The 23,522-nt window shown below is 30.4% G+C and overlaps 5 protein-coding genes across 6 annotated transcripts; 3 read left to right on the top strand and 2 right to left on the bottom strand.

The window, feature by feature from the left end:
- The first annotated feature begins 193 nt into the window (after window positions 1-193).
- LOC145759194 (nck-associated protein 1-like) lies at window positions 194-9,340 on the top strand. 2 transcript variants are annotated; one of them, XM_082572959.1, is made up of 27 exons: window positions 194-434; window positions 742-852; window positions 1,338-1,430; window positions 1,568-1,624; window positions 1,755-1,897; window positions 2,134-2,224; window positions 2,388-2,525; window positions 2,626-2,728; window positions 2,876-2,981; window positions 3,157-3,283; window positions 3,606-3,748; window positions 3,957-4,098; window positions 4,362-4,493; window positions 4,652-4,797; window positions 4,984-5,236; window positions 5,439-5,581; window positions 5,682-5,813; window positions 6,064-6,185; window positions 6,273-6,366; window positions 6,440-6,588; window positions 6,714-6,811; window positions 7,362-7,455; window positions 7,825-7,907; window positions 7,996-8,076; window positions 8,165-8,254; window positions 8,347-8,571; window positions 8,642-9,340. In XM_082572959.1, exons 1-27 carry the CDS (start codon window positions 309-311, stop codon window positions 8,882-8,884), a joined length of 3,465 nt encoding a protein of 1,154 aa, XP_082429085.1. In that variant the 5' UTR covers window positions 194-308; the 3' UTR covers window positions 8,885-9,340. The 2 variants fall into 2 exon arrangements, with proteins under 2 accessions (XP_082429085.1, XP_082429086.1); XM_082572960.1 differs by lacking the exon at window positions 7,362-7,455 and adding an exon at window positions 6,915-7,008.
- On the bottom strand, window positions 9,211-11,663 carry LOC145759633 (uncharacterized). The gene has a single exon (XM_082573479.1). It carries the CDS (start codon window positions 11,661-11,663, stop codon window positions 9,450-9,452), a length of 2,214 nt encoding a protein of 737 aa, XP_082429605.1. The 3' UTR covers window positions 9,211-9,449.
- Window positions 11,664-12,118: 455 nt separating this feature from the next.
- Window positions 12,119-15,779, top strand: LOC145759631 (speckle targeted PIP5K1A-regulated poly(A) polymerase-like). Its single transcript, XM_082573477.1, has 8 exons — window positions 12,119-12,248; window positions 12,480-12,673; window positions 12,896-12,999; window positions 13,061-13,154; window positions 13,289-13,432; window positions 13,816-13,918; window positions 13,991-14,302; window positions 14,416-15,779. The coding sequence occupies exons 1-8, from the start codon at window positions 12,179-12,181 to the stop codon at window positions 15,777-15,779; spliced, it is 2,385 nt and encodes a 794-aa protein (XP_082429603.1). The 5' UTR covers window positions 12,119-12,178.
- Window positions 15,780-16,510: 731 nt separating this feature from the next.
- LOC145759625 (soluble guanylate cyclase 88E-like) lies at window positions 16,511-20,984 on the bottom strand. The gene is made up of 18 exons (XM_082573471.1): window positions 20,865-20,984; window positions 20,546-20,667; window positions 20,219-20,329; window positions 19,938-20,126; window positions 19,550-19,690; window positions 19,286-19,406; window positions 19,130-19,202; window positions 18,927-19,032; window positions 18,602-18,737; window positions 18,345-18,485; window positions 18,124-18,225; window positions 17,754-17,955; window positions 17,452-17,561; window positions 17,232-17,358; window positions 17,071-17,119; window positions 16,958-16,989; window positions 16,694-16,863; window positions 16,511-16,549 (listed from the first exon to the last, which is right to left on the bottom strand). The coding sequence occupies exons 1-18, from the start codon at window positions 20,982-20,984 to the stop codon at window positions 16,511-16,513; spliced, it is 2,091 nt and encodes a 696-aa protein (XP_082429597.1).
- Window positions 20,985-21,442: 458 nt separating this feature from the next.
- Window positions 21,443-23,178, top strand: LOC145759403 (amine sulfotransferase-like). The gene is made up of 7 exons (XM_082573225.1): window positions 21,443-21,721; window positions 21,793-21,909; window positions 22,014-22,120; window positions 22,190-22,328; window positions 22,521-22,636; window positions 22,753-22,900; window positions 22,989-23,178. Exons 1-7 carry the CDS (start codon window positions 21,481-21,483, stop codon window positions 23,099-23,101), a joined length of 981 nt encoding a protein of 326 aa, XP_082429351.1. The 5' UTR covers window positions 21,443-21,480; the 3' UTR covers window positions 23,102-23,178.
- Window positions 23,179-23,522: the final 344 nt, after the last annotated feature.

Raw genomic sequence — 23,522 nt, 5'->3', positions numbered from 1 at the left:
GGTGGATTTTACGCCAACCTTTGGTGTATTTTTTGAAAAATTTAAATTATTTATTAGGATTAAACTATTATTTATAGCTTGAATTTTGTAAAAAAAAATTTTTTAAGTGAAGTACTTTTTTGTATGTACGATGTAACTTTTCACGTCACCGGTGTCGTCAGATCGTTTGTTCCTGGTTCCAGCCCAACGAAGCTTGAAACCTTTCAAGAGCAAACAATAGATTTTATCAGGCACACAGCGCTACAGAGCTACAAATCAAACAAATATTCGACTTTTTTCTTCGAGTTGTTAACCCAAGAAGAACCATTATGCGTTCAGCCACTCGTAACATGATGTCTCGGGTAATGCCAGGCCAACAAAAATTAGCTGAAAAGCTGATTATTCTAAACAACCGCGCAAATGGAATGCTCACGAGAATCTATAACATTAAGAAGGTAATTTTATAGAAATTATTGCTTAATAACTGTAGATTTATAACATCATTATGCATTTAATTATTAAACTTGATTGTCGTTTATAACAATAAAACAAATGATTTGTACAAAACGGAAATATTGACAATCAACAATGAAGAAAAACAATCACTTTTCTAAATTGCTATTTTGTATTTATTTTTTAAATTATAGTTCTATAAATCATTTTGGATTATTAAAATTTAACTTATATATACTTCCATTTACAAAACAAGAATTGAAAAACAATTTTTTAGTGAAAGTTTATATATTTTTGTAATAATTTTAGGCATGTAGTCATGTAAAATCAAAGCCACCATTCCTAGTGGACAAAGCCCTGGAAAATGGAATCAAATTTATCGTGAAAAAATTCCCTCAGGTTGACATAAGAAGTAATCAGGTAAAATTTTTAAATTTTGAATTTTTTAACAAATTTGTGGTTCTTAATTTATTACTAACCATTTATATTTATAATTACTCAATATTTTATTAATAATTAAAATCTAACCTTAACAATAATAAGTTGTATTAAATTAGAAATAACTTTAATCTTACTAATATTTGTTTAATTTTTTTGCATTACAATTGGAACTAAAGTCGGTAACAAAGCATGAATTAAGTGTGTTTGGTGTCATTGTCATATTATTTTACTTGTTAACATTACATTTCTATAGTTTTTCTTATTTAATAATTACATATTAATTGTTATAAATCACATAAAAACATAATAAATTTAAGCAATCATGCTTTTTTATTTTTAAAAATTTGTTCCAAAGATTTGAAATCGAATCTACTTTTAAAATTCAATTTATATTAATAAAAACTAGTTTTATTTAGTGTATATATATAAGTAATAATATAACACCACATATTATTGTTATTTAGAACCAGCTAGCTGGGGTTAATAATGCTAAGAATGAAATTCTTAAAGGTCTCTCAATTTATTATCACACATTTGTTGATGTCATGGAGTTCAAGGTAAATTGATTTAAACCCTTTAAAAACCATATTTTAAAAGATCTAAAAAAGAAATTTAGTCCTCAATTGCAAAGATTTAATTGTTAAATTTTATTTGCTAGGCTTTAAAAAAATTTATTTTTGTTAATTTTTTTCAGGATCATTTTTTTGAACTGCTTTCAACTTTTGACACTTTATCAGTGTTTATGGATATTGTAAGTAATATCCACCTAATAATAATATTAATAATATATATACCAACTAATTTTAAAATTTTATAACCCAAAATTTTAATAAAATCGCCCTGTTATTTAATATCCATTTTATATACGATTTTTCTTGTAGACTGTCAATTATGATCTAACTTCCAAATTTATGGAATTGGTAGTGAGATATGCTTCTCTTATGATCCTTCTTACGAGGATTGATGATAGAAAAGCAATCATTGGACTTTATGATCATGCTCATGACATGATTCATGGAAAACCGTAAGTTCAACTTCAAACTATTATTTTAGCAAAAAATATTTTTAAATAACTGACAAAATTTTTTAATTTTTTCTAAAATTTAAAAAAAATATGCTGTGTAAGATTTTTACACCTATTATATTGTTTTTTTTTTTATATTTTTATGATAACCTTTATTTTATTAAAATTGCTAGTTGCTTTGTAATTGCTTTAGAATTATTGTTTTGTTTATATAAAATTTAATTAATATTTTTTAGAGATAGAGATTTTGCGAGACTTGGACAAATGATTGTCGACTTTGAAAATCCACTCAAAAAATTGGTGGATGACTTTGGTGGTCATGGCAGGGTATGTTTGACAATTAAAATTCTAATTATGGGCCAGACCATCGTCTAGTTTTGCCAATGGTTATTGGTGTTTTTAGATAATCCTATTAATGGTTATTTGATTGTAGAACACCCTTTACATTTTTTTTTTATTTTGTAAATCTTAAGTATTTTCTGGATTATAGACACTGCAAACTGCAACCATGTCACTTATCAGTGTCTACCCACAAAGAAATATGAGTGCTGAGGATTGGAGATCTGCTCACTTGTTTAACATTGTTGCTACACCAGCCCAAATGCTCAACCCAGCACAAACAGAAAAGGTACAACTCAACATTTTTGTAAGCTAGCATATATAATTAAATGTATAGGAAATTTAAAATCTGTGTTTTGATTACAAAAAAATGTTATGTTTATTTGTAGATGCAATGTGAATATGTTAGCTTGGCCTCACTGGAAAAATGGATTTATTTTGGTTATCTGTTGTGCCATAGTTCAATGGTGTCAAGTCAAGAAGCTACTGTTGGTAAGATAAATAATTTTCTGCAAAAAAAAAATTATAATAACTTCTAATTTTTTTTGGGTGACTCTTCTTTTTAATACTTTTAAAATTACCTTTAATTTAAACTATAGTGCAAGTATTATTTTCTAAATCTTTTGTTTAATTTTTTAGGACTTTGGAAGCCTGTACTGCAGAGCAACTTTTGTTTACCATTATTCAGAGATGAAGTGATTATGATTCATAAAAGTGCTGAAGACATATTTGCAACTGTGAAGGGGTAAATGAAACAAGGCAACCAAAAACGTTAAATTTTCTAAGTTGACAATATTTAGTTTCTGGTTGAAAAAGTTGAATCGACAAAAAGTTATTTCTGCTTTTTTTACTAAATATATCACATTTTAAAAGACGTTTTTGTCAAAAGTTTGTGAAAAACAAATTTAATTTTTTTAAAGATATAATAAGAAGATCTCAGAAATTAAAGAATGTCGAGACAACGCTGCCTTAAATTCTGGCCGATTGCATTTAGAAAAGCGAAAGTATTTGAGATCATCAATGAAAGAACTCGTCATCATTTTAACGGTAACAAAATTGAATTTATTTTATATGTGGTGTAGACGTTAATAGTGTTTTAATGTTTATCTTATCTTTGAAATCTGTGAGTCATGCTTTAATACTGTGTATATGTATATATATCATTTATTTCCTTATTGTAATACTTAAAACCAACAATAGATCATAATATTGCTGTTGTCTTTTTAACCAATACATTTATAAATTATTTAACATTTTATATCGCTTAGTATTATTTGAATATGTTACATATATATATCTTAATTTTTATTTAATAATTTATATGGCCAAGATATTATCTTTTTAATTTTGGATTTTTATCTTTGTACAGGATCAGCCAGGTCTGCTTGGCCCAAAAACGTTGTATGTTTTTATGGCGTTATCTTATGCTAGAGACGAGTTACTTTGGCTGGCTCGTAATTCGAGTAACTTTATCAAGATCAAGAAAGTAAACCCAGATGATTTTGTTGATAGGTATACTAAATGAATTTTTTTTTAAAACTTGTTAATATATATAGATGATTTTCTTTAAATTTTTGGTAATAATTTTGATTTTAAATTATTTTTAAAAAGTATTAATATAAACAAATTAAACAACAATTTATATTTTTTCAAGTAAACAATTTTGTATAAACCTATTTGTTTTAATCTTATTTTAATTTAAATTTTACCTAATTTATAGACATCTTGGTGAGCTGATGTTTTATATGAAGGAGTTATGTTTGTTAGTCCAGAAATACGATGAAGTGATTCAAAGATATTATGTTCAGTTTATGTACGGTTATGACTCTGTTGTTCTCAACGAAGCCGTCCAAAACTTATCAGTATGTTTTTGTCCTATTCTTATTTTCAATCTTTTATTTCAGTCCCCATTCTTATTGTTTTTTTTTTGACATTAGATAAAGTTATATAACTGTACTTTTGGTGACCGGTCATTTATCAATCTATTAAAAAAAGAGTATTTAGATAATAAAAAAAAAACAAGATGAAAGCGATATCAGATTGTCTTGTCCAGAGTTAAATTACCATAAAATCGTTTTTTATTTTTTGACTGATAAAATATTTAAAAACAATTTTTGTTCTTTAGGTGTGTCCCGAAGATGAGTCGGTGATTATGACATCAGTGGTCAACACTATGACATCACTAAGCATCAAACAAGTTGAACAAAAGGAATTGTTTGATTTCAGAGCCATGAGATTGGATTGGTTTAGACTTCAGGTAAAAAAATAAAATATATATATATATATATATATAGCTTCTGTGTTAATTACAACAAACTTTAATTATTCGTTTTACAAATTCAATCCAACTTTTTATTTTTTTTTATTAAATGTCAAAGAAAATTTGTGACTAAACGTTGTATTTAAACACGACAGGCTTATACAAGTGTGAACAAGGCAGCTCTTCACTTGAAGGATAGCATTGGCTTAGCAAGGTTAATGAACACAATTAGTTTCCACTGCAGAGTTGTTGATGAGCTGGATGAATTGATTGAAGAAACATCAAATCTCTCCGATTTTTGGTAAGATTTTTTCCTGAAATATTTGGAAAAATTATTTTTGGTTTTGTTAAAATTTACACCAATTTTTATCAGCTTGTAGACCCTTTAACTGCTTTTTAAAGTAGTGGTACCTGTTACATGATGTTAATTTTGTTAATTACTGGCTTTGTTAATTAAAAAATTGAGCTTCAATTTTGTATATTACAGTTTTTATCCAGTGTTTTTTGCTACTGCATTCAAGCGCTGCATTGAGTTCCCCCCTCAGTCGAGATATTCCATTTCTTTCCCTCTTGTTTGTGGGGATTTTCATGCAGCAGTCGGTGACTTCTGTCCAGAAGAAAGAGCTCATGTTAGAGATCGAGCTCTGACTTGTGTTAACCAATTTCTTGATGAAATGGCGAAGGAAGCAAGAAATTTGTTGTTTAATATTGCTGCTGAGCATAGCCATCTAGCTGATAATGTAAGTTTTTTGTCAGTATTTTTGAAAAATGAAATTTTAGTTTTATTTAGTTAATTTTTTGTTGAATATTTGCTATTACATACCCTTGTTTTATAAACATTTTTCTTTGTGTAAAAGCAACTTAATTTTTGCTAGATTAATTTTATTTAAATTGGAATTTTTAAGTCGATTTTTTGTTTTTATGTTTTTTTTATGTTTTTAGCTTTTGCCCAAGAACGCTGCTTCACATTTGAAGCAAGGTTTGGTTAAGAAGGGTAAAGGAAAGAAGGGAGCCAAAACTAACAGTCAAGAAACAGTAAAACCGGGGAGTGAGAGCATGCGAAAAGATCGTCTGTATGTAACCAGGTAAAATATAAAAAATTTCAAGTCATGTTAGTTGGTTATAAAATAAACTACAGTTTTGTAAGCATTAAAATCAGCAAAAATTAACATAACCAACTTCCAGAATGGATAAGTATCACATGGCATTGGCTGAAGTTTGTGCATCGATCAATTATCGACCAACCTTTACAGTATGGGATCACGATTTTTCTCCAAAGGAATATTTAACCGCCAACTTGGAAACAAGATTTGCAAGGTAAGTTTATTTTTTAAATGTTTTTAAAATTTGTTTAGCTAGGCAAAGCCATACTACATGCTTCATTTAAAATGTTGTAGTATATTCGTAACTAATATATGCCTGTCTCAAGTGTTCTACAAACATCAGTTTTTATATTTCAATGGCCCTTTAATTGAGCCAAGCTCCATTATATACTGATTTGGTAGAAATACTTACTTTGCATGAAGTATTTATAAATGTATTTAATTTTTATTTGATTTTCTTTTAGAACTCTTGTTGCTATGACATTTAACAAGGAGACGAACGAAATAGCAAAACCAACCGAGCTGTTGTCAAAGTTACGAGCTTACATGTCCGTGCTGCAAGCTGTTGAGAACTACGTTCATCTTGGTATGATAAATAATTAACAAAATAGAAGAAAATCGAAGTTTTAATTTCTGATGAACAACCTTTTTTACAGTTTTTTATTTGTTCCAGATGTGACCAGAATATTTAACAGTGTTCTTCTACAGCAAAGTCAAATGTTAGACAGCCATGGTGAGGCTACCATCACTACATTATACACACAATGGTATGTGAATATATTTACTATTAAAATTAAATTGTAATATTATATTTTTACTTAAAAATATTTATCTTTCCAGGTATCTTGAAGTAATGTTAAGGCAGGTGAGTGCTGGAAGTGTTGTGTTCTCTGAGTTAAGAAAACATTTTGTGAAACTCCCGAATCCTCATGAGAGTTCATCGAATAATCAACAATCTATCAACCCAGAGGAGTACTCTAACATCAAAGGTAAGGAGAGTTGTATTTTTATCAACTTGATTTTGGGTGCTTTAAGTGGAGATCAAAGGTTTCCAGTTTCACTAACGTTATTTGTTATAAACCAAGGTAATTTTTTATGTATTTACATTTTGTAGAGCTGAGAGCCTTGGCACAAGTCATCGGACCTTATGGCATGAAATTCCTCAACGAGAGTCTTATTTGGCATATTGCAAGTCAGATCACCGAACTCAAGGTACATATCCTACTTAAATATATTTTATCATTAACCATATGTGCTTTAGATAGGTTAAGTTTAACTAGGCCTAAGGATTTGTAACGACCAATTCTTTGTGCAGCGAATAACTATCCAAAACAACAAAGTCTTGTCGTTAATTCGAACAAGCGTTCATAAACCGAGCAAAATGAGCGAGCTAAGTTCGACTTTGGAGGGTATTTAATATTACCGCATCGGCCGAGGCCTTTGCTTAGTACTTGATCGTGCTTTAACCTTTATTTGCACTTAGGTGGTCGAGCTAACCAATGGCAGTAATTTGTAGTAGTAGATGGGCTGTGATTATAGCATGAGACACAAACGCTCGAATTACAAAGCACAAACACATAAAAATTTCACAATACCAAATAAATATCCAATTATTTAATTAAAAAATCCATAAAAATACATGATAATTTAATGAATAAAGTCAGGTTGAGGACCTAATTGGTGTAATAATATTATCATACTCTCGATTTCACATTTTCTATTTGATTCAATGCACTTTTAATTCGAGCCCCTTTTCCCTTAGAAATTGGTGAAACAAAATATGGAGACATTATCTGCACTGCGTACTAACTTTGACAAACCTGCACAGATGGTTTTACTTTATAGAAAACTGGAGGGTAACTAACACTCACTAATATTAACTAACCCATCAACTCCATACATAAATATTAACCTGTCATTTTCACACATTGATATGATATAACTTGAACTTATTGTTGTCCAAAAATTTTGATTATTTTTTTAGAGGTTGAAAATTTAACCGAAGTCCTTAATATTATGTTGTGTAGTACTTTATTAATTTTTTGTTTGTTGTTACATTGGATAGTGTAGGAGTTGTGTTACCCCAAGCTTTTAGTCTACTACTGTAATTTGCATGTGCTTGTATTGATTTAAAACACAAAATAATATTAACTAAAATTAATCCTAACTTTTAAATATTTTTTAATTAACCAAGATTTGTACTCAAATTTTTTTAACATTTGTAGGTGTGGAAAATGTATTACAGAGAATGGTGATTATTGGAGTCATCCTTTCTTTTAGGGATGTTGCACAAGAAGCCTTAAACGACGTAAATTTCCATTTTTGCAATATAATTCTGTGTTTTCATTTTTGCAATATAATAATATTAAATATAATTATGTATTTGTTGGTTATAGGTACTGCAACACAGAATTCCATTTTTGCTGGCATCCATAGAAGATTTTAAAGATCATGTTCCAAGAGATACAGATATTAAAGTAAAAACTTCTGTTAATTACCGATAAAGATTTTCATTTTAAAATTGTTGTTTTTAATCACTAATTGGTTATGATTATTATAAACCAGGTTACAATGAATGTAAATGAACTTGCTTCTGCATCTGGTCTACCTTGTGAGATTGACCCAACCCTCTGCACCGCCCTTGCATCACAGAAGGTATAAAAACAGTAATTTTTATATAAAATATCATTCATAGTAACTATCCCATTTGTAATGGTAGAAATAATTTGTTTAACTTATTATTTAAGATTGAAAATCCAGAAGAAGAATACAAGATTGCTTGTCACTTGATGGTATTCTTGGCTGTCTCGATTCCAGTGCTTGCTCGTGACGAGCGATCTCTTTTCCTCGCCGAACTGGTCGGTCATGGCAACAACTGTCATTGTCTCGCAAGGGCAGTGAACCATGTCGCAGCAGCATTGTTTGTAGTCCACAGAGGAAATGTAGAAGAGAGACTCAAAGAATTTTTAGCAGTAAGTACAGTGTGAACTTGTTAAACTGAATAATCAATTTTTGAACCAAATTTCGAATTATTTTTTTTAGTTGGCATCTTCTAGTTTGTTAAAACTTGGTCAGGAGACAGACCGCAACAGCACCAGAAACAGAGAGAGCATTTACCTTCTTCTCGAGCGTATAGTACGCTTCTCTCCTTTCCTTACCATGGATCTACTTGAGTCTTGTTTTCCTTACGTCCTGCTGCGTAACTCTTATCATGCTGTAAGACGAATGCAACCAGCACCAGCAGCTAATACTGATCTTCCTTCTGCTAATAATGTTGCTGCTTAATGTATGAAGAACTATCCAAATGTATTTAAAAAATAAGCGCAACTTTTTTACAAGTCCTATATTGTATCCTTGTGATTATTCATTGAAAGTCGAACAGGTAAATTTTTATTTTTTGTTTTTGTGTAAACTTAAAGATATAATATATATTTACCAATCATTTTAAAGTCATATTTGTTTATAAAAACCATATGTTTTATTTACTATATCCATCGAAACTGGACCAATATTATTTTTATCAAGCCATTTGTCGCAATATTTTAAGTTTCTGTATTATTATGTTTTTCCGCAGTTGCCATTATATAAATATATACTAATTATTTTTTTTAACACCCCTAAAAAAATTATATTTAATCATCATACATTTAATTGGGTAATCATTCATTTGTTTAAAAAACAAGAGTGTATAATATTGTGTTTAATTATATTTTGTAAACTTTTTTGTAAGATGGATATTTATCCTTTGTAAGTAAAGCACATTAACGACTTAACCTGTTTAATATTTTCTTGTAATAATATAAAATGATGAGAAAAGAGACAAGTCAAAGAAAATATTTATTGAACGAAGTTATAATAAAGTTGAGCCAGAAAAGATACATCTTCCATTTAAAAGTTTGTTAATTAACTGCGATTGTTTTGTTGGATATGGGCTCGCATACAAACCAGACAGCTTGCAAATTCTTTTTGCTGGGGTTTGTATAAGTCGAAATGTTAAACAACAAAGAGGCCATTTGGAACCATTCTCCGAAACCCCAAATCTCCCCGTTTCATCAAATTGTGTTCTTGTAGAAGATATCAGACAAGTTTGGAATTGCGGATAGCTTGCTAGTATACCTGAAGATTCAATCTCTTGAAGGAAAGCACGGTGTTCATCGTTTAATAAAAAATTCTTGTTTTTAAGCCAGTTGATGATGTCATTAATAGGCAGATTTTCAGGCTCTTGCTTTTTATTAATTTTTGTAGAATCCCACCACTTCTGAAGAATTAGAATCATTTTTCTGAACAGTAAACACGTTTCGACTTTGCTTAATTCAGTTGTAATATGTTTCTCATTTTTAGCTTCATTCCCAAAAGAAGCAAAAGTGTTCCTTGAGACATCAGGGGGTATTGTCAGAACCTTAATTTTCCACAAGTACCAGTGCAACTGTAACTTAACAAGCATGAGGTCTTCTAAGTTGGTCTCCTTTGCTAAAATTTCTTCTAAAACATCCACGTGTTTACCCTTCATAGTGTAATAGTGTCGCAGTAGCTCAAACACATCCAAGTAGTTGCACAAGTTTTGGTTTTGTTCTGCAGCGTTAATTAATAAACTTACAGCATCATTTGGTGACATGATTCTTTTACATGACAAGATTCCCGTGCTTTCAGTTTGCACACTGCTTACAATTTTTGGTTTAGATGTAACAATTGCCATGAATACCATGTTTGGAGATAACTTCAACCCATGAAAAGTTTGCAAAGACTGGGTATTTTTATGTTCATTTGATTCACTGAAAACTAAACATGTTAGTGTTAATTTTGGATTCAAATTAATTTCTGTGGCAACAATTTGTCCATCATCACAGCATGTGTAAAACTTAATCTCTTTATCACTTTTGCAAAAACAAATATCTTTTATAGGAACTTCATGGAAGCCTTCACTAATGTAAGCCTCGTCAATTACTTGTAAAGAATTGTTTAATTTAAATGCAACAATCACATAAGATTTACAAGCGATAATTAAGGAGTGGTTATCATCAACAAACAACCATTTTAATTTTCTTACTGCAAGTCTATCTTTGATATTCCAAATTTTATTAGAATTAATTTCTTCGCATTCGTTTTTTTGATTTTGGGAAAATGTGTAGCAGTATATCTGACCATTATGCCCACCAATTACCAGAGAAAATTTAGTGTTATTTGAATCATGAAAGGAAATTGATGTTATATCATGAAGTTCTGTTTTTAAAATATGTAGAATATTTATGTCAGGGTTGGTTAGATCACAAGGTATTATTTTCCATATTACTACAAACCCATTTCGGGTTGCGGTTGCTAACAAAACAAAATCTTGTTCTGGTGAAACCGAAGTAATATTAGACCATGCTAAAGTTGTAATAGATGAACTACACTTTTTATCCAAAGCATTGTTTAAAAGAGATAAGTTAGAACCATCATCGAAACTGTCATTTTGTGTGGTTATATAGAAGACTAATAACTTTGAAATATCTGCGCATTCAACCCATTGCAAACCAGAATAAATGTTGCTTTTTCGACAAAACAATTTACAGCAATAGTCCAAGGACAATGTGGCTAAATATCGTTGAAACTTTTCGTCGTATGGTGAAAATTGGACATTTTTAAAACCTTTGTAAGAACTTGTTTTTGTTTCATATATCGATGGATCCAAAATAACTTTGTAAGCATCATAATTTGGAAACGCAGCAGTATTTGAAGACTTCAATCTTGCTTGTGCAAAATAATCAATCTCCTGCAGAAGTTTAACATCGACTGGAGTCTCCTCTCTGTCCTCCAAAAATACATTTTCCATCATAAAAAGAATGTTACTTGGTCTACCAAGAACTGGTTTTCTTAGCGATCCCATTTCGCATATTAATGCACTTTTCTTGGTTGCAATGGCTACTGTATTGTTGGACCAATCAATGCAATTATCCCCGACTATTGGGTCCAACAAATCTGTTTCACAAAAAAGTTTGTTCCAGTTTTCAAAACTGTCATTTTTATTTGTTGTTATGGTTGTGTTGTCCTCGCTCGGCAAATATTCATCAACTTCACTTGCCATATTAGCAATTATTTAAAAATTTATACTACACACAAACCTATTAAATACAAAAGAAACTGAACAGCAAATGAAAAAAAATTCAAAACGAAAAAATACTTTACTGTTTACTTTAAACTACGTTTGTCTGCGTAATAAACTGCTACAACTTAACATAACCTATTTATATTCCGTGGAAAGTCATAGAGTGTTGATTTTTTGTATTTATAAACGCCACATTGCCTTTAAATAAGCCTTAAACTAGCAACAAACCAGTGCAGTATAGTCACGCATGTGTGTTTACCTCCTGTGAGGATAAACATCTTTTCGCGCGAAATAAATTCTACGCGCTATTGCACACAGATGTACATAATCCAAAACCACGTGTTGCACAAGGTTGTGTCAATTTTTTTTTAAACTTGCCTTATTTCAGGATTTGTTAGCAGAACTCTACGTTAATTAACTCTTAATTAGCATGTATTTTTAACTATCTGGCTATACATTAGGAATTTTAAACTAAAGAACAAGTCAGCAATTCGATGTCAAGTTCGACAAAACATTCCAGCGCGGGATCGTTCTGTGAGATTTGTGGAATTTATGTTCCTAATGGTAAGACTAGAAGTTGTTTTTATTAATTTACAAAAAAATTTAAAAGGAAATTTATTACAGCTCTTATAATATTAACTCTATCATCTAGTTGTTAAAACGTTTTAAAATTCTGGTCATTAACAACGATGTTGCTTAGTAAGTTACTCTGTTAGTTGTATATTAAGCTTCCTTATTATCACGTTGTTTAAATGGGTATAAATGAAACATATTCACATTGTTAACTTACTGTAGAAACATCATTAAATGCTCATCTTATTGGAAAAAAACATTTAAAAAATGTTGAAAGAGAAACAGAATGGAAAGAAGTGGCTGAAAGATCAATTTATGTTAATGGATTAAAACCTCTGATCTCTGCTGAATTACAGCTTGCTGATTACTTTGGAAACTATGGAAAAATAAAAAAAATAACACTGGACAAAACACATGTAAGTACTTGTAACAAAGGATAAGTAATAAACTTCATTAACTAAGCTGACAAGAAATGTTATGTTTTACTTTATACCAAAAAGGTTGTATTTTAAACTTTGTAGTTTTATAGTAACATATCACTTCCAATAGTTTCTATGACTAAGTTTAAAGGTTTTTTGGTATCTTTTTCTATATTACCATAACACCAATATTGGGTTACCATAGAATTTTTTTTGTAGAAGAATTATGCCATAATAGAGATGGTTGATAAAGTCGATGTACCCAGTATAACAAACACCACTCATCATGAAATTAGTGGGGTCAATGTCACAGTAAAACCAAGGTAAATAAAGTATATTATTAAGTAATTTATACCCTAACAAATGTTTAAAAATCAAATTTAGAGAATTAAAATCTGTTAAACAAAGCACCAAGAAGAAAACAAAAGATCATCAACTTGATAAAGATGTTTGGAAAACATTATTGCAATGTCAAGATGTAAGAAATATCATTTTGTTAATATTTGAAATGGCTAACTAGAATTTAAACTTATACCAAGTATGTATTTTTATATTTTGTCAATGATGTAAAGCTTTAATACAATTTAAATTATTTTTGTTTAATCCTTAAAGGCTGAAGAACAAATTGAAGTGCTTAAAACAAGTATGGAATTATCTGCTGAAGAAATTCATGTACGTGAATTAATCATTCAACTACTTCAAACTGCTCTGCAGGAAGGTTTTCCAGATTGTTCTATCGTTCCCTTTGGCTCTTCTGTAAGTTTTTTTTTTGTATATATCTTTATCCTCGATGTGGGAAAGTCGAATGCGCGACTTAAACATACTCCGACCCAGTCTCGAGTTGCCTGTGGTAGTTTAGGATATTATAGATTATAATTGCATGATAATTATGCTGCTGATTAAGTGATGGCTCAGCAGGAGTTCATACTGTTTATAGCGCGTTACTCAAGGGCGCTACAGCATGAGAGCAGTGGGGATTGAACCCACGACCTTATGAGTGGTGTAGCAAGTGTTCTTACCACTACACCACGCTGCCTGTGAGTTATGTGCATTTCTTGTGCTTTTAAAATTATTTAAGTTTAAACAACTTATTTTTTTGAACTTATTTCTTTATATTGTCTTGATTTGCATGTTTTAAGGTGAACGGATTTGGGGTGCACAACTGCGATTTAGATCTTCATTTTCAATATTCACAAATTCATCCAGACGTTGAAAGTGGGTTTCAGAGTGTTAATATTGACAGTAAAAGTTCATCGATCTCTACTATTATAACCTCTGAAAGTTCGATGACTTTGGAAAAGATAAAAAATAAAGCATTAGAAAAAATGGACTCAGATTCTTCAGATTCTGGGCAAAACTATTCCTCTGCTGATATATTACAAGCAGTGTATGTTATCATAAAGCAATGTATACCAGACTGTGTTAAAGTGAAGCCTATACTGCATGCCAGACTACCTGTGGTAAGATTCCAACATAAATCATCAGGAATAAAATGTGACATTTCTTTATCCAACGAAATCGCAGTGGAAAACACCAAGTATCTGAAATTTTGTACAAAATTAGAACCAAAGTTTGTGGATTTGACTTTCTTTGTAAGGGCATGGATGAAGCACTGGGAATTAGCTGGTAATTTTGTTTAAAATTAACTTTATATAGTGTGATTTTTTGAATAAGGTAATTTTATATATTTAGTTATAGTTTTAAAAATAATTTTACAAATTTGACATTTTATACACTAGGTGGGGTGCACATAAGCGGTCCTCGCTTAAACAACTATGCTGCGACATTATTGGTCCTTTACTATCTTCAATCAACCAATAGAATCCCTTCATTGGAAACAATGCGTTCTACTTTAACGAAAGAAAAAAATTGGATTGGTGGATGGGATTGTACTTTTCCAGATAGTGTGGAAAATGTTTCGACAAATTGTACAGAGACTGTCATGGTTTTGCTCTCTGATTTCTTTCAATTCTATTCAAGTTTTGAATTTGATAAAATAATCTTTGATACTACAGCTGCAAAGATTATACCGTTATGTGCTCTGCAAAGTTTAGATAGCACTAAATCTGAAGGCATTGTGGCTGGTAACTGGAAAGAATTTAAATTTGGGGCTCTAAATATTTGTGACCCATTTGAATTAAACCACAATGTTGCCGGAAATGTAAACGAAAAGCACATGAAAATATTTGTAAAATGTTTTCACAATGCTGCACTTGCAACTAAGATGAAACTGTTTCAAAGTAAACTAGGGACTGGAAACACAGCATGGGGCATCTTAAACTTGTTTATTGATCATCACAATAAAATATCTTCTGAAGAGAAGCAACAGCGAGTTATTGAAAGTTCTGATTATTCTTTTGCGATTGATGTTAATGAAAAGCAAATAGAAGCAGCTGCTGGATTTGTGGTCAAAGTGCTGCAGGAAGTATTTATGATCAAGTGTGAGTTTACTTCTTTTGTGCAACAGCCTGATTTTAAATTGAAATCTAACAATGATGTTGGTGACAACTCTAAAACTACAGACAAGAAAAATATTGTAGCTATTAAAAAAGCTTCAAAGGCTCCCATTGAGACGCATAGTTGTCAAGAACCCTCACATATCAATGAACCAAAATCATTAAAACGTAGTGCTAGTCCAGATTCATGTGGTTATTGCAAGAGAGCTAAAGTAGTTTTATCTTCACCTACGGCAGATAAAATAGCTACCACCAAACTCGATTTTATTTCAACACCAGTCTCTGTTCATTGTACTGCAACCCACAGATTGTGGCAAGGCAGAAGAAAGGCACGACGGAAATTAGTACAAAAGGGATTGTCAGATCTACTTGAGTTAGAACAACTGGTTTCCAAACTTTTACTTTCAGATGACTTAAGTTTAAAATCAGATGATGGAAATTTAAATGTTAGTAGTACATCAACTGACAGTGCTTTGTTAACTTTGTTCACATTTGAGCTGAAAATGACAACTGAAAATGTGTCTACTTTAAATTTGGAATTTACTTCCTTTGATGGCAGTGGCACTGACTTTGTTTTGTTCTTTCGACATTTAAAAACATTCTTACCAGGATTTATTGCAAAATGTCTTAAAAAAAGAACTGATTAATATTTTTTTTTTATTTCTTCTTTATTTTAAATTTATTTTTATTACATTGTAAGTTAGTTTATGTAGCATTCTTACAGTTTTATGTAAAGCATAATTTCCTTTTACTCTAATGTTACTGCAACTTTAATTTCTTTTTAGAGATAGGGTTAACTTTGTGTTTGTTTAATTTTGAGCTATTTAGACTTATTGAAATTTCTGATGATTACAACCAAAGAAGAGCATTACAAGTAAGAAAATATTTATATTAAATTACTTCTTTTTGTGCATACATACCACTGATGATTAAGTAAAAGGTCTGAGTTAATATTATCTAAATATGTTGTAACTACAAACTTTTCCAGCATCTTTAACGTAACTTCTGTTCAAGTAATTCAGTAAGTTTGTTAAAATTTGCTGACACTAAAATTAATAAAATTATGTGAAACTGGGTTTAAGGTTATGCCCAGTTTTAAAAGGCTTTATTAAACATTTTGTTTTCAAGAAAAAATTGTAGAAATATTTGGTAATATTAGCAAATGATTTGAATCGATTTCTGAGGTATATAATTCATTAAAACTTTCCCATTTCCCATTCATTAAAACAATGTAATTAATCTAAATGTAACAACAACATTTTTATTTTATACAGAGTTTTAGAAACTGGATTACGGAATACAACGACAGTTTATAAAATGCAAGTAAGTAATACTTAAACAAAACTATGTGCAAATATTAAAGCATAAATACTGTTTTTTATTCTTCTGGTTGGGATGGTGTTATACTTGCTGGTTCCTGAGAAAAAATAAAAAACAGTTTGAACCACAAGCATTTAATGTTACTTTATGTTTAGGTTAAGAAATTTGCATTTCCATATCGAGGATAAAGATATATAAAACAAAGAAAACATAAAGCATGGAACATTAGAAACTTAGTTACCACTTGTGGGGTCTCAGTTGCCTGGCGAAGGGGTTTAAGAGGTTCTGCTTCATCTTCTTCTTCTGGATCAGATTCAACAATAACTGAGTCATTGTCATCCTCACTGAACTCTTCTGGATCAACTCCTCCGAGAAAGTAATCATCTTTGTTGTAGTTTATAACATCATCACCTAAAAGAGAGGTTAGAATTTTGGTTAAATTATATTAAAACTTGTTTTAAGTAAATTATTGTAATTTTAAACTAATACTAAAGTCACCACTTACTTATCTTTCTTGTATATCCTTGGAAGCCAGTGCTAAAACATAAAACATAAAATTAACGTATGTTACAAATTCAATTAATTCAATTAATTTTTGTACTTTTAAATATAACTTACAGTGAGGCTAGAGGAAGAGTGCTTACGGTGTCTTTGTCTTGTTTGCGACCTTTCAATCAAAAACAACACAATGTTACTTTAAATATATATAAAATATATATAAATATATATAAAAAATTAGTATATAAAAGATGGTGTTTTACAGTTATAAGAAATCTTACCATTTAGCCAGTATGTCATTATTCTTTGTCTTCCTTTGATTTTAACGATCCCCTTATCTTCGATGTCGTAAACCTCACACTGTATTAACTTTTCCATACATGTTTGACTTATCTGAATTCGTTGACCCTAAAATTCAATCAAGTTAACATAATAAAGCCAAAAACTATTTGCCTTGAATACTAATGAATAGTTTTTTTTGACAGAATTTTAACAACTTACCGAGCCTGTTGCTTCAAGTTTTGATGCAATATTAACAGTATCTCCAAACAAACAATATTGTGGAATTTTGTGCCCAATTAAACCTGCTACCACTGGTCCGCAATGTAAACCTAATGAAACAGAAAGTAAGATTTAGGTATTTCATAAGGCCTTTATCAAAAATCTTAATTTTAGCTTTCTTTTATTTTTACACTCTTTCTTAGACTAGTCTTTTTTTTATTTAATTTTTATGATTGTCAAGCGAAATTTAACTTAAAAATATTTAAATTACCAATTACGAATATTCAGTTTTATTAACTTACCAATTCTTATCTGTATAGGTTCCCTTGTGTTAGGATCTCGTACAGTTTTGATTCCTCTCAGCATAGCAAGTGACATGTCAGCCATGTTGTGAGCATGTTTTACATCATATTGTGGAGCTCCCGACACACACATAAACCCATCAGCAACTGTCTCAACTTTGTAAGTGTTAAACTTCTCACAAAGTATATCAAACACACTGACCTAAAGTATTTATAATATATTTTACAAACTTATTGTTGTAAGTTATGCTACCAAAAGTATAATCAAGAGTGCTACAAAATGCATATATACACTTAAATTTAACTATAGAATATTATGTGATTAGTTTTGCATCTTAACATTAAATTCAACCACAATTTGTTACATTACCATCATATTTAACGTGATCATAACTTCATGTGGAGCAATATGTTTACAGATATTGGCAAAGTTAACTACATCGCTGAATAGAACTGTTACATCAGAATACTTCTGCAACAAAAAAGTGAACAAACCAAAGATTAATACAGGTAAAAAATTAGATATTTCATGGGATTGTAGTTTATATTGAATTAGATTTTTTTATGATTGCAGTTAAATAATAGCCTTACTTCACATTGGTTTATAGAAGCATTTCCCTGGCGAATCGAACTTGCAACTTCCTTTGGAATCATACTATACAGAAGATCATTTGTTTTTCTTTGCTCACTTGTCAGGTTCTCAACAATTTCTTCAAACCTTACAGCTTTGCCCTAAAACAAAAAGGTAAAAATCACATGGTATTTAAACATTTGTATTTAATTTTTTAATATTTAATATTTAAATGTTTGATTTTAGGTTAAAATATCCTGGGCTCTATATCACTTACTTGTTCAAGATCAAGAGCTAACTTGTATTCAGAAGTTTGATGTGGAGCGTGCATGACCAGGTCTCTACTTAGATCGTGTAAGGGTAAGTCATTCACAAACATTCCAATATCACCCATGTTGTTTAAGTCATCAATCCTACGTAAAAACAATTTTATACTGTGATGTTTAGATTGGCCTATTTAGTTTAACAAACAGACACAGTAGATATCAAAGTACATTAATCAATTTAATAAGAGTGCTAAAGAATAAAACTGACTTTAAGTTAAATAGTTGTCAGCAATTTAGACTTAAGTTTTAAGTTACTAGTTTAAAGTTGTTGTTTACATGAAAGATGCTAAAAAGATAACGAATCCTCCCTCTTTAATGTAAAGCATTTGACCTCTTAATTTTGTAAAGTGAGTTGCTGTCATCTGATCTCGAATTCTAGACGCTAAATTTGATAAAAAATCATTAGAACAAGTTTTAAGATACCTACATTAGGAATTGAACAGAAAACTCTTTAGTTTTAACACAAATATTTTACTTACTATCAGTCTTAGTTTGTTGGCCTGATGACTTCACAGAAGTTAGTTCAAAGACATTGCTTCTGTGAATTAAAATCTAAAAAAGCCAAGTTTTTAAAAGTTATAAACGTCGTTTTCAAGTTAACTAAAAAGTTTGTTTTAATAAATGTTATGTCTTACATTATCCCATGTTAATTCATAACCCAGCGGCCTTGTCATAAAAAATGCATCCGTCAATCTAAGTCCTTCCAACTCGCTGCAAATCGTATCCAAGCCTGTGCCAGTACTCAAAATCACAAGCCTAAATAAAAAGTAATTCGTCAATAAACAGTACAAAATAAGATATGAAGTTAAATACGTTTTTAATTTGGCGAGAAATTAGATTAATATGGACGACTTAGCATGTTTTTATCAAAACTAAGATAAGAAAGTAGCAAGAATTACCTTTCGTCAAACACTACATGGAACGGAAAGAGATCAAACAGTCGGTTGGAGGGTAAAATAAGGTTGTTATTTCTACGAAACATCCGCTTTTCTATGATCAGTTGGCGCATTTGCTTGAACTCTTCGTTCTTGTAGTTGATCCTGAGAAAGAAAGTTATTAGTGCAGGAGTTTCAGTGATAAGATAGATTTTAAGATATTTTAGACAGTTGATATTTAATAGAAATAAATTCTACAAACTGCAGTTAAGCTTGAGTTAGCAACTGTAATATGTGAAAATGAAAAAAGCAAGAGTCAACACACTATAAAGTTGTTATGAAGTTAATAAGAAAGTTAAAGTTCGTGAAAGCATAGTGTTCGCGTGATTTAAAAACCATTTATTGAACTTACCGATACACAGCAAGCATAACATCATCAGTGAAACCTTGATGCGTAATCTCAACATCTATGTCCATGGAATAAAATTTGGCAGCAATTTTTTTGAGCAGACCTTTAACGTAGAAAACTAGACCTGAGAAGTTTCTTCGGCTTCTGTAGTGAAGTTCTAATCCATTTTCGTCTTCATGTGAGATATTGAAGCTAAGACAAAAAACAATTAAATTATGAAGACATTAAAAATCTTTAAAATAGCTAAATTAGTTGGGTTAATTTCATGATACGTTTTCTCTTACCTTGGTGGTTGCATTTCAGTAAAACTGAACCTGTAATATTCGTGCATGCAGTTCAAACCTCCAACGAAATCTTTGAACGTTCTTCCTAGAACTTTCGTGATACTGTCATTACTGCAAAGAAATATAGAAAAAAAAACATTCGCTAAAACAAGACAAACGTATAGGAACAGTTTTAAAAACAAAGTTGTTATACAAAAAAAGAAAAAAACGATTGTTAAATATGCGATTCACTTAGACAAAACTGATGTTTACTAATCAGTTCTGGTAATAAATTGGAAGTCTTTTTGTTAGCACAGATAATGCGAAATTGATTATAATAACACTAACCCGATGTCCTTGATGTAAACAATGAAATGCTCTCCAGATAATTCCATAATTACGTCGCTGGAGATCCCAGTTATTTTACTTGTCTCTTTTGCAATCACTGCTATTAGGTCCTCGTCGTATATCTAATAAATTAAAACTCACCGTGAAGTATTTAATACTAATACGCTTTAGCTTAAAACAAGGCGTGTTTTAAAGTTTAAGACTGAGTTAATTCTTTTTTACAAACTCCTGCGAAAAGTGACATTTTACAATATGCGGAAACTTAGTTAATTTTTAAATACCGGATTTTTACAAGCTGTTTTATTTAAACAAAACAAACCTTATGTGTTGTGAACACATTTGTGAATATTTCGGGTGATGCTACTACTTTCCTCCATACAGCTTCACCATATTCATTTTTAATAGAGTTCATTAAACTGTCGATTATAATTCCGTACATAATTAAATATTCTGCGTTTCACATACAAGAAAATACCAAAAACAGCGAATCTGTAGAGTAAGCTTATATATAAAACAAAATTGCACAGATGCTTTCGACAGATAATCAAGGTTTTGTTGGCTTTGTTTGTTTCAGATCAGTTTATGTCATTTACAGAAAGTATTTAGTTATTAAAAATGATCTGCAAGTGGCATGTAGTAAGATATTATTTGTTTAATACATTTTACTTCGTTTGGTGATTTAATTTAAACAAAAATATATTAAAAACACCGCTTTTTTAATTTTTTTTGATTATAACACGTTTTCGTTTATTTATACTTTACATGATGTTATACATTTTCGGTTGTAAACGCTAAATCAGACATTTGGAACGAATTTCTTTGTGTATACTTATTCAGGCGTTTCCGGTGTAAACTGTGCAAATGCGCTTAAGGCGCCTTTAGGTTTGTAACGAATGCCTAAAACAAAAGTGTTAAACTTTTATGAAACTCAAAAAATGGATCCAGCAACAGTTAAATTTATTGTTGAGAAGCGGTTTTCCTTAATACCAGAACAGGATAGACCTGATATAGAAGTTTTCTTCAAAAAGTTGTTAGATTATGTATCAGACACTACAGTAAAGGTATGGAATGGATACAGGTTAGCTCCGTGGGACGATCCAGAAATAGGAAAATACGTTTACGATAAATGGGAGCCTAAAAAAGGAGACATTCTTATTGCTTCGTATCCTAAAACAGGTTGAGCTTTTTTTAGTAAGCATTTTAAATGGCCTTTGCTTCGTGTGATTAATAACAAAGTATATGTTCAGGTACAACATGGACTCGTGAAATTGTACGTCATATAATCTATAGAAATAGTCCAAAAGTGTTAGAAAACACAAATCTTCCGATGCCAATGTTTGACTACTTGTGCTGGGGCCCAATTGGTAAGTTTGTTATTTCATTCGAAAACAATTTACAAAACTTGGTTTATCGAAGCATTTTACCAAACCTACTATAAACATATTAAATTTGTTATTACATCCGACAGAAAGATTTGAAATACTTGACAAGTTTCCATTAAAACGAAGAGTTTTTGCTGCCCATGCCCCTTGTCCTTTGTTGAACCTTGAGAAGTTTAAGCGAGCTGGCGTAAAGGTAAATGTGCTTATCATACTTGTTAATTATACGCTGCAATTATTTACCCTCTGTTTCTTAATTCTGTAGATTATTTACACTATTCGAAATCCAAAGGATCAAGCTGTGTCTTTCTACAACTTCCACAAATCTGCTCATATAAATGGAGGCTCGCCTCTTATTTCTTCAGGCCTAAGTGAAAAAGAATTCTATGACGAATATTTGATAGGTACGTATAGAATATATTTTACTCGGTATTAGTATACTTTATCTCGATTATGTTGATTAAAAGAGTATTTTCTTTATAATAAATCTGTCGAATCGTTGTCATTTTTAAACATTTTAACTTCCAAGGTAGCAACACCTAAAAACTGTAGTTTTTAAAAGAATATTAATCTTATTTAATAACTTATTAATCCAGGTAAGATTACCGTTCATGCTAAACCCGGCGAGGGATATCTCGAGCATGTAAGGGATTGGTACAAACATAAGAACGATCCAAATGTGATGTTTTTGGTGTACGAAGACATGAAACTAGTACGAATTTTTTGTGTTTTCTCATATGGAATATAAAAATGTTTAACAAGTTTGTTGGCAGTATATAAAAAGTACTATTGGGCTATAGTTATGTAATAAATTTGTTTAAATTTTAGGACTTTTCAAGCCAGCTGAAACGTATTTGTGATTTTATTGGGGAGGATTTAAATGAAAAAGAATTGGATTTTGTTACCTCGAAAGTCACCTTTTCTTCTATGAAAAAAACTAACACCCATCTTAAAACATTCAACTTTTTTAATAAAGGTAAACAATGCAACTTATGCTTTAAAATGTTTTTAACGTTTGCTTTAATAAGTCCAAGCAATAAAAGTTTATTTTTTTATTAACCAAGGTGTTTGTGGCAATTGGAAATCCCATTTGACTGAAGAACAATCAAAGTTGGTGGAGAAAAATGTTCAAAAAGTTTTAGGACACACCGACATTAAATTTAAATATGAATTGTAGTGTAATAAATATTTGTAACACCACCAACCCACTTAATATTTTCGCTTTGCTTTAAATAACTTCAATAAATTCATATTGTTTTATTTATGCTATAACCTCCTATAGGTCAACATATTAAATAAACTTAATGATGCTAAGAGAATGTACATTGTAAAGATTTATTAACAACACGACTTTAACATTAAAAGTTCCAAATTAATTTTACATTGAAGGATTTAAATTTAAAAATGGCAATTTTTGCGTTGTGTTAATATTTAGTTACATTTTAAGAACATCATTTCAAGTTTGCGGTTTAATGGATGATGTATTACTGCACGCTTGGTTACTTAAGCTTGTGCTTATGTAGTTATCTGAGCCTTTTCTGACAACGTTTATTCGGTTGTTCTGATTTAAGAGCGTACGAGGTTGCGCTTGGTTACCG

The sequence above is a fragment of the Corella eumyota genome, chromosome 7, assembly GCF_963082875.1.
Source record: "Corella eumyota chromosome 7, kaCorEumy4.1, whole genome shotgun sequence".
Taxonomy (NCBI): Eukaryota; Metazoa; Chordata; class Ascidiacea; order Phlebobranchia; family Corellidae; genus Corella; species Corella eumyota.
The sequence above is the reverse complement of the archived record's forward strand: the minus strand, read 5'-3'. Positions and strand labels throughout refer to the sequence as shown.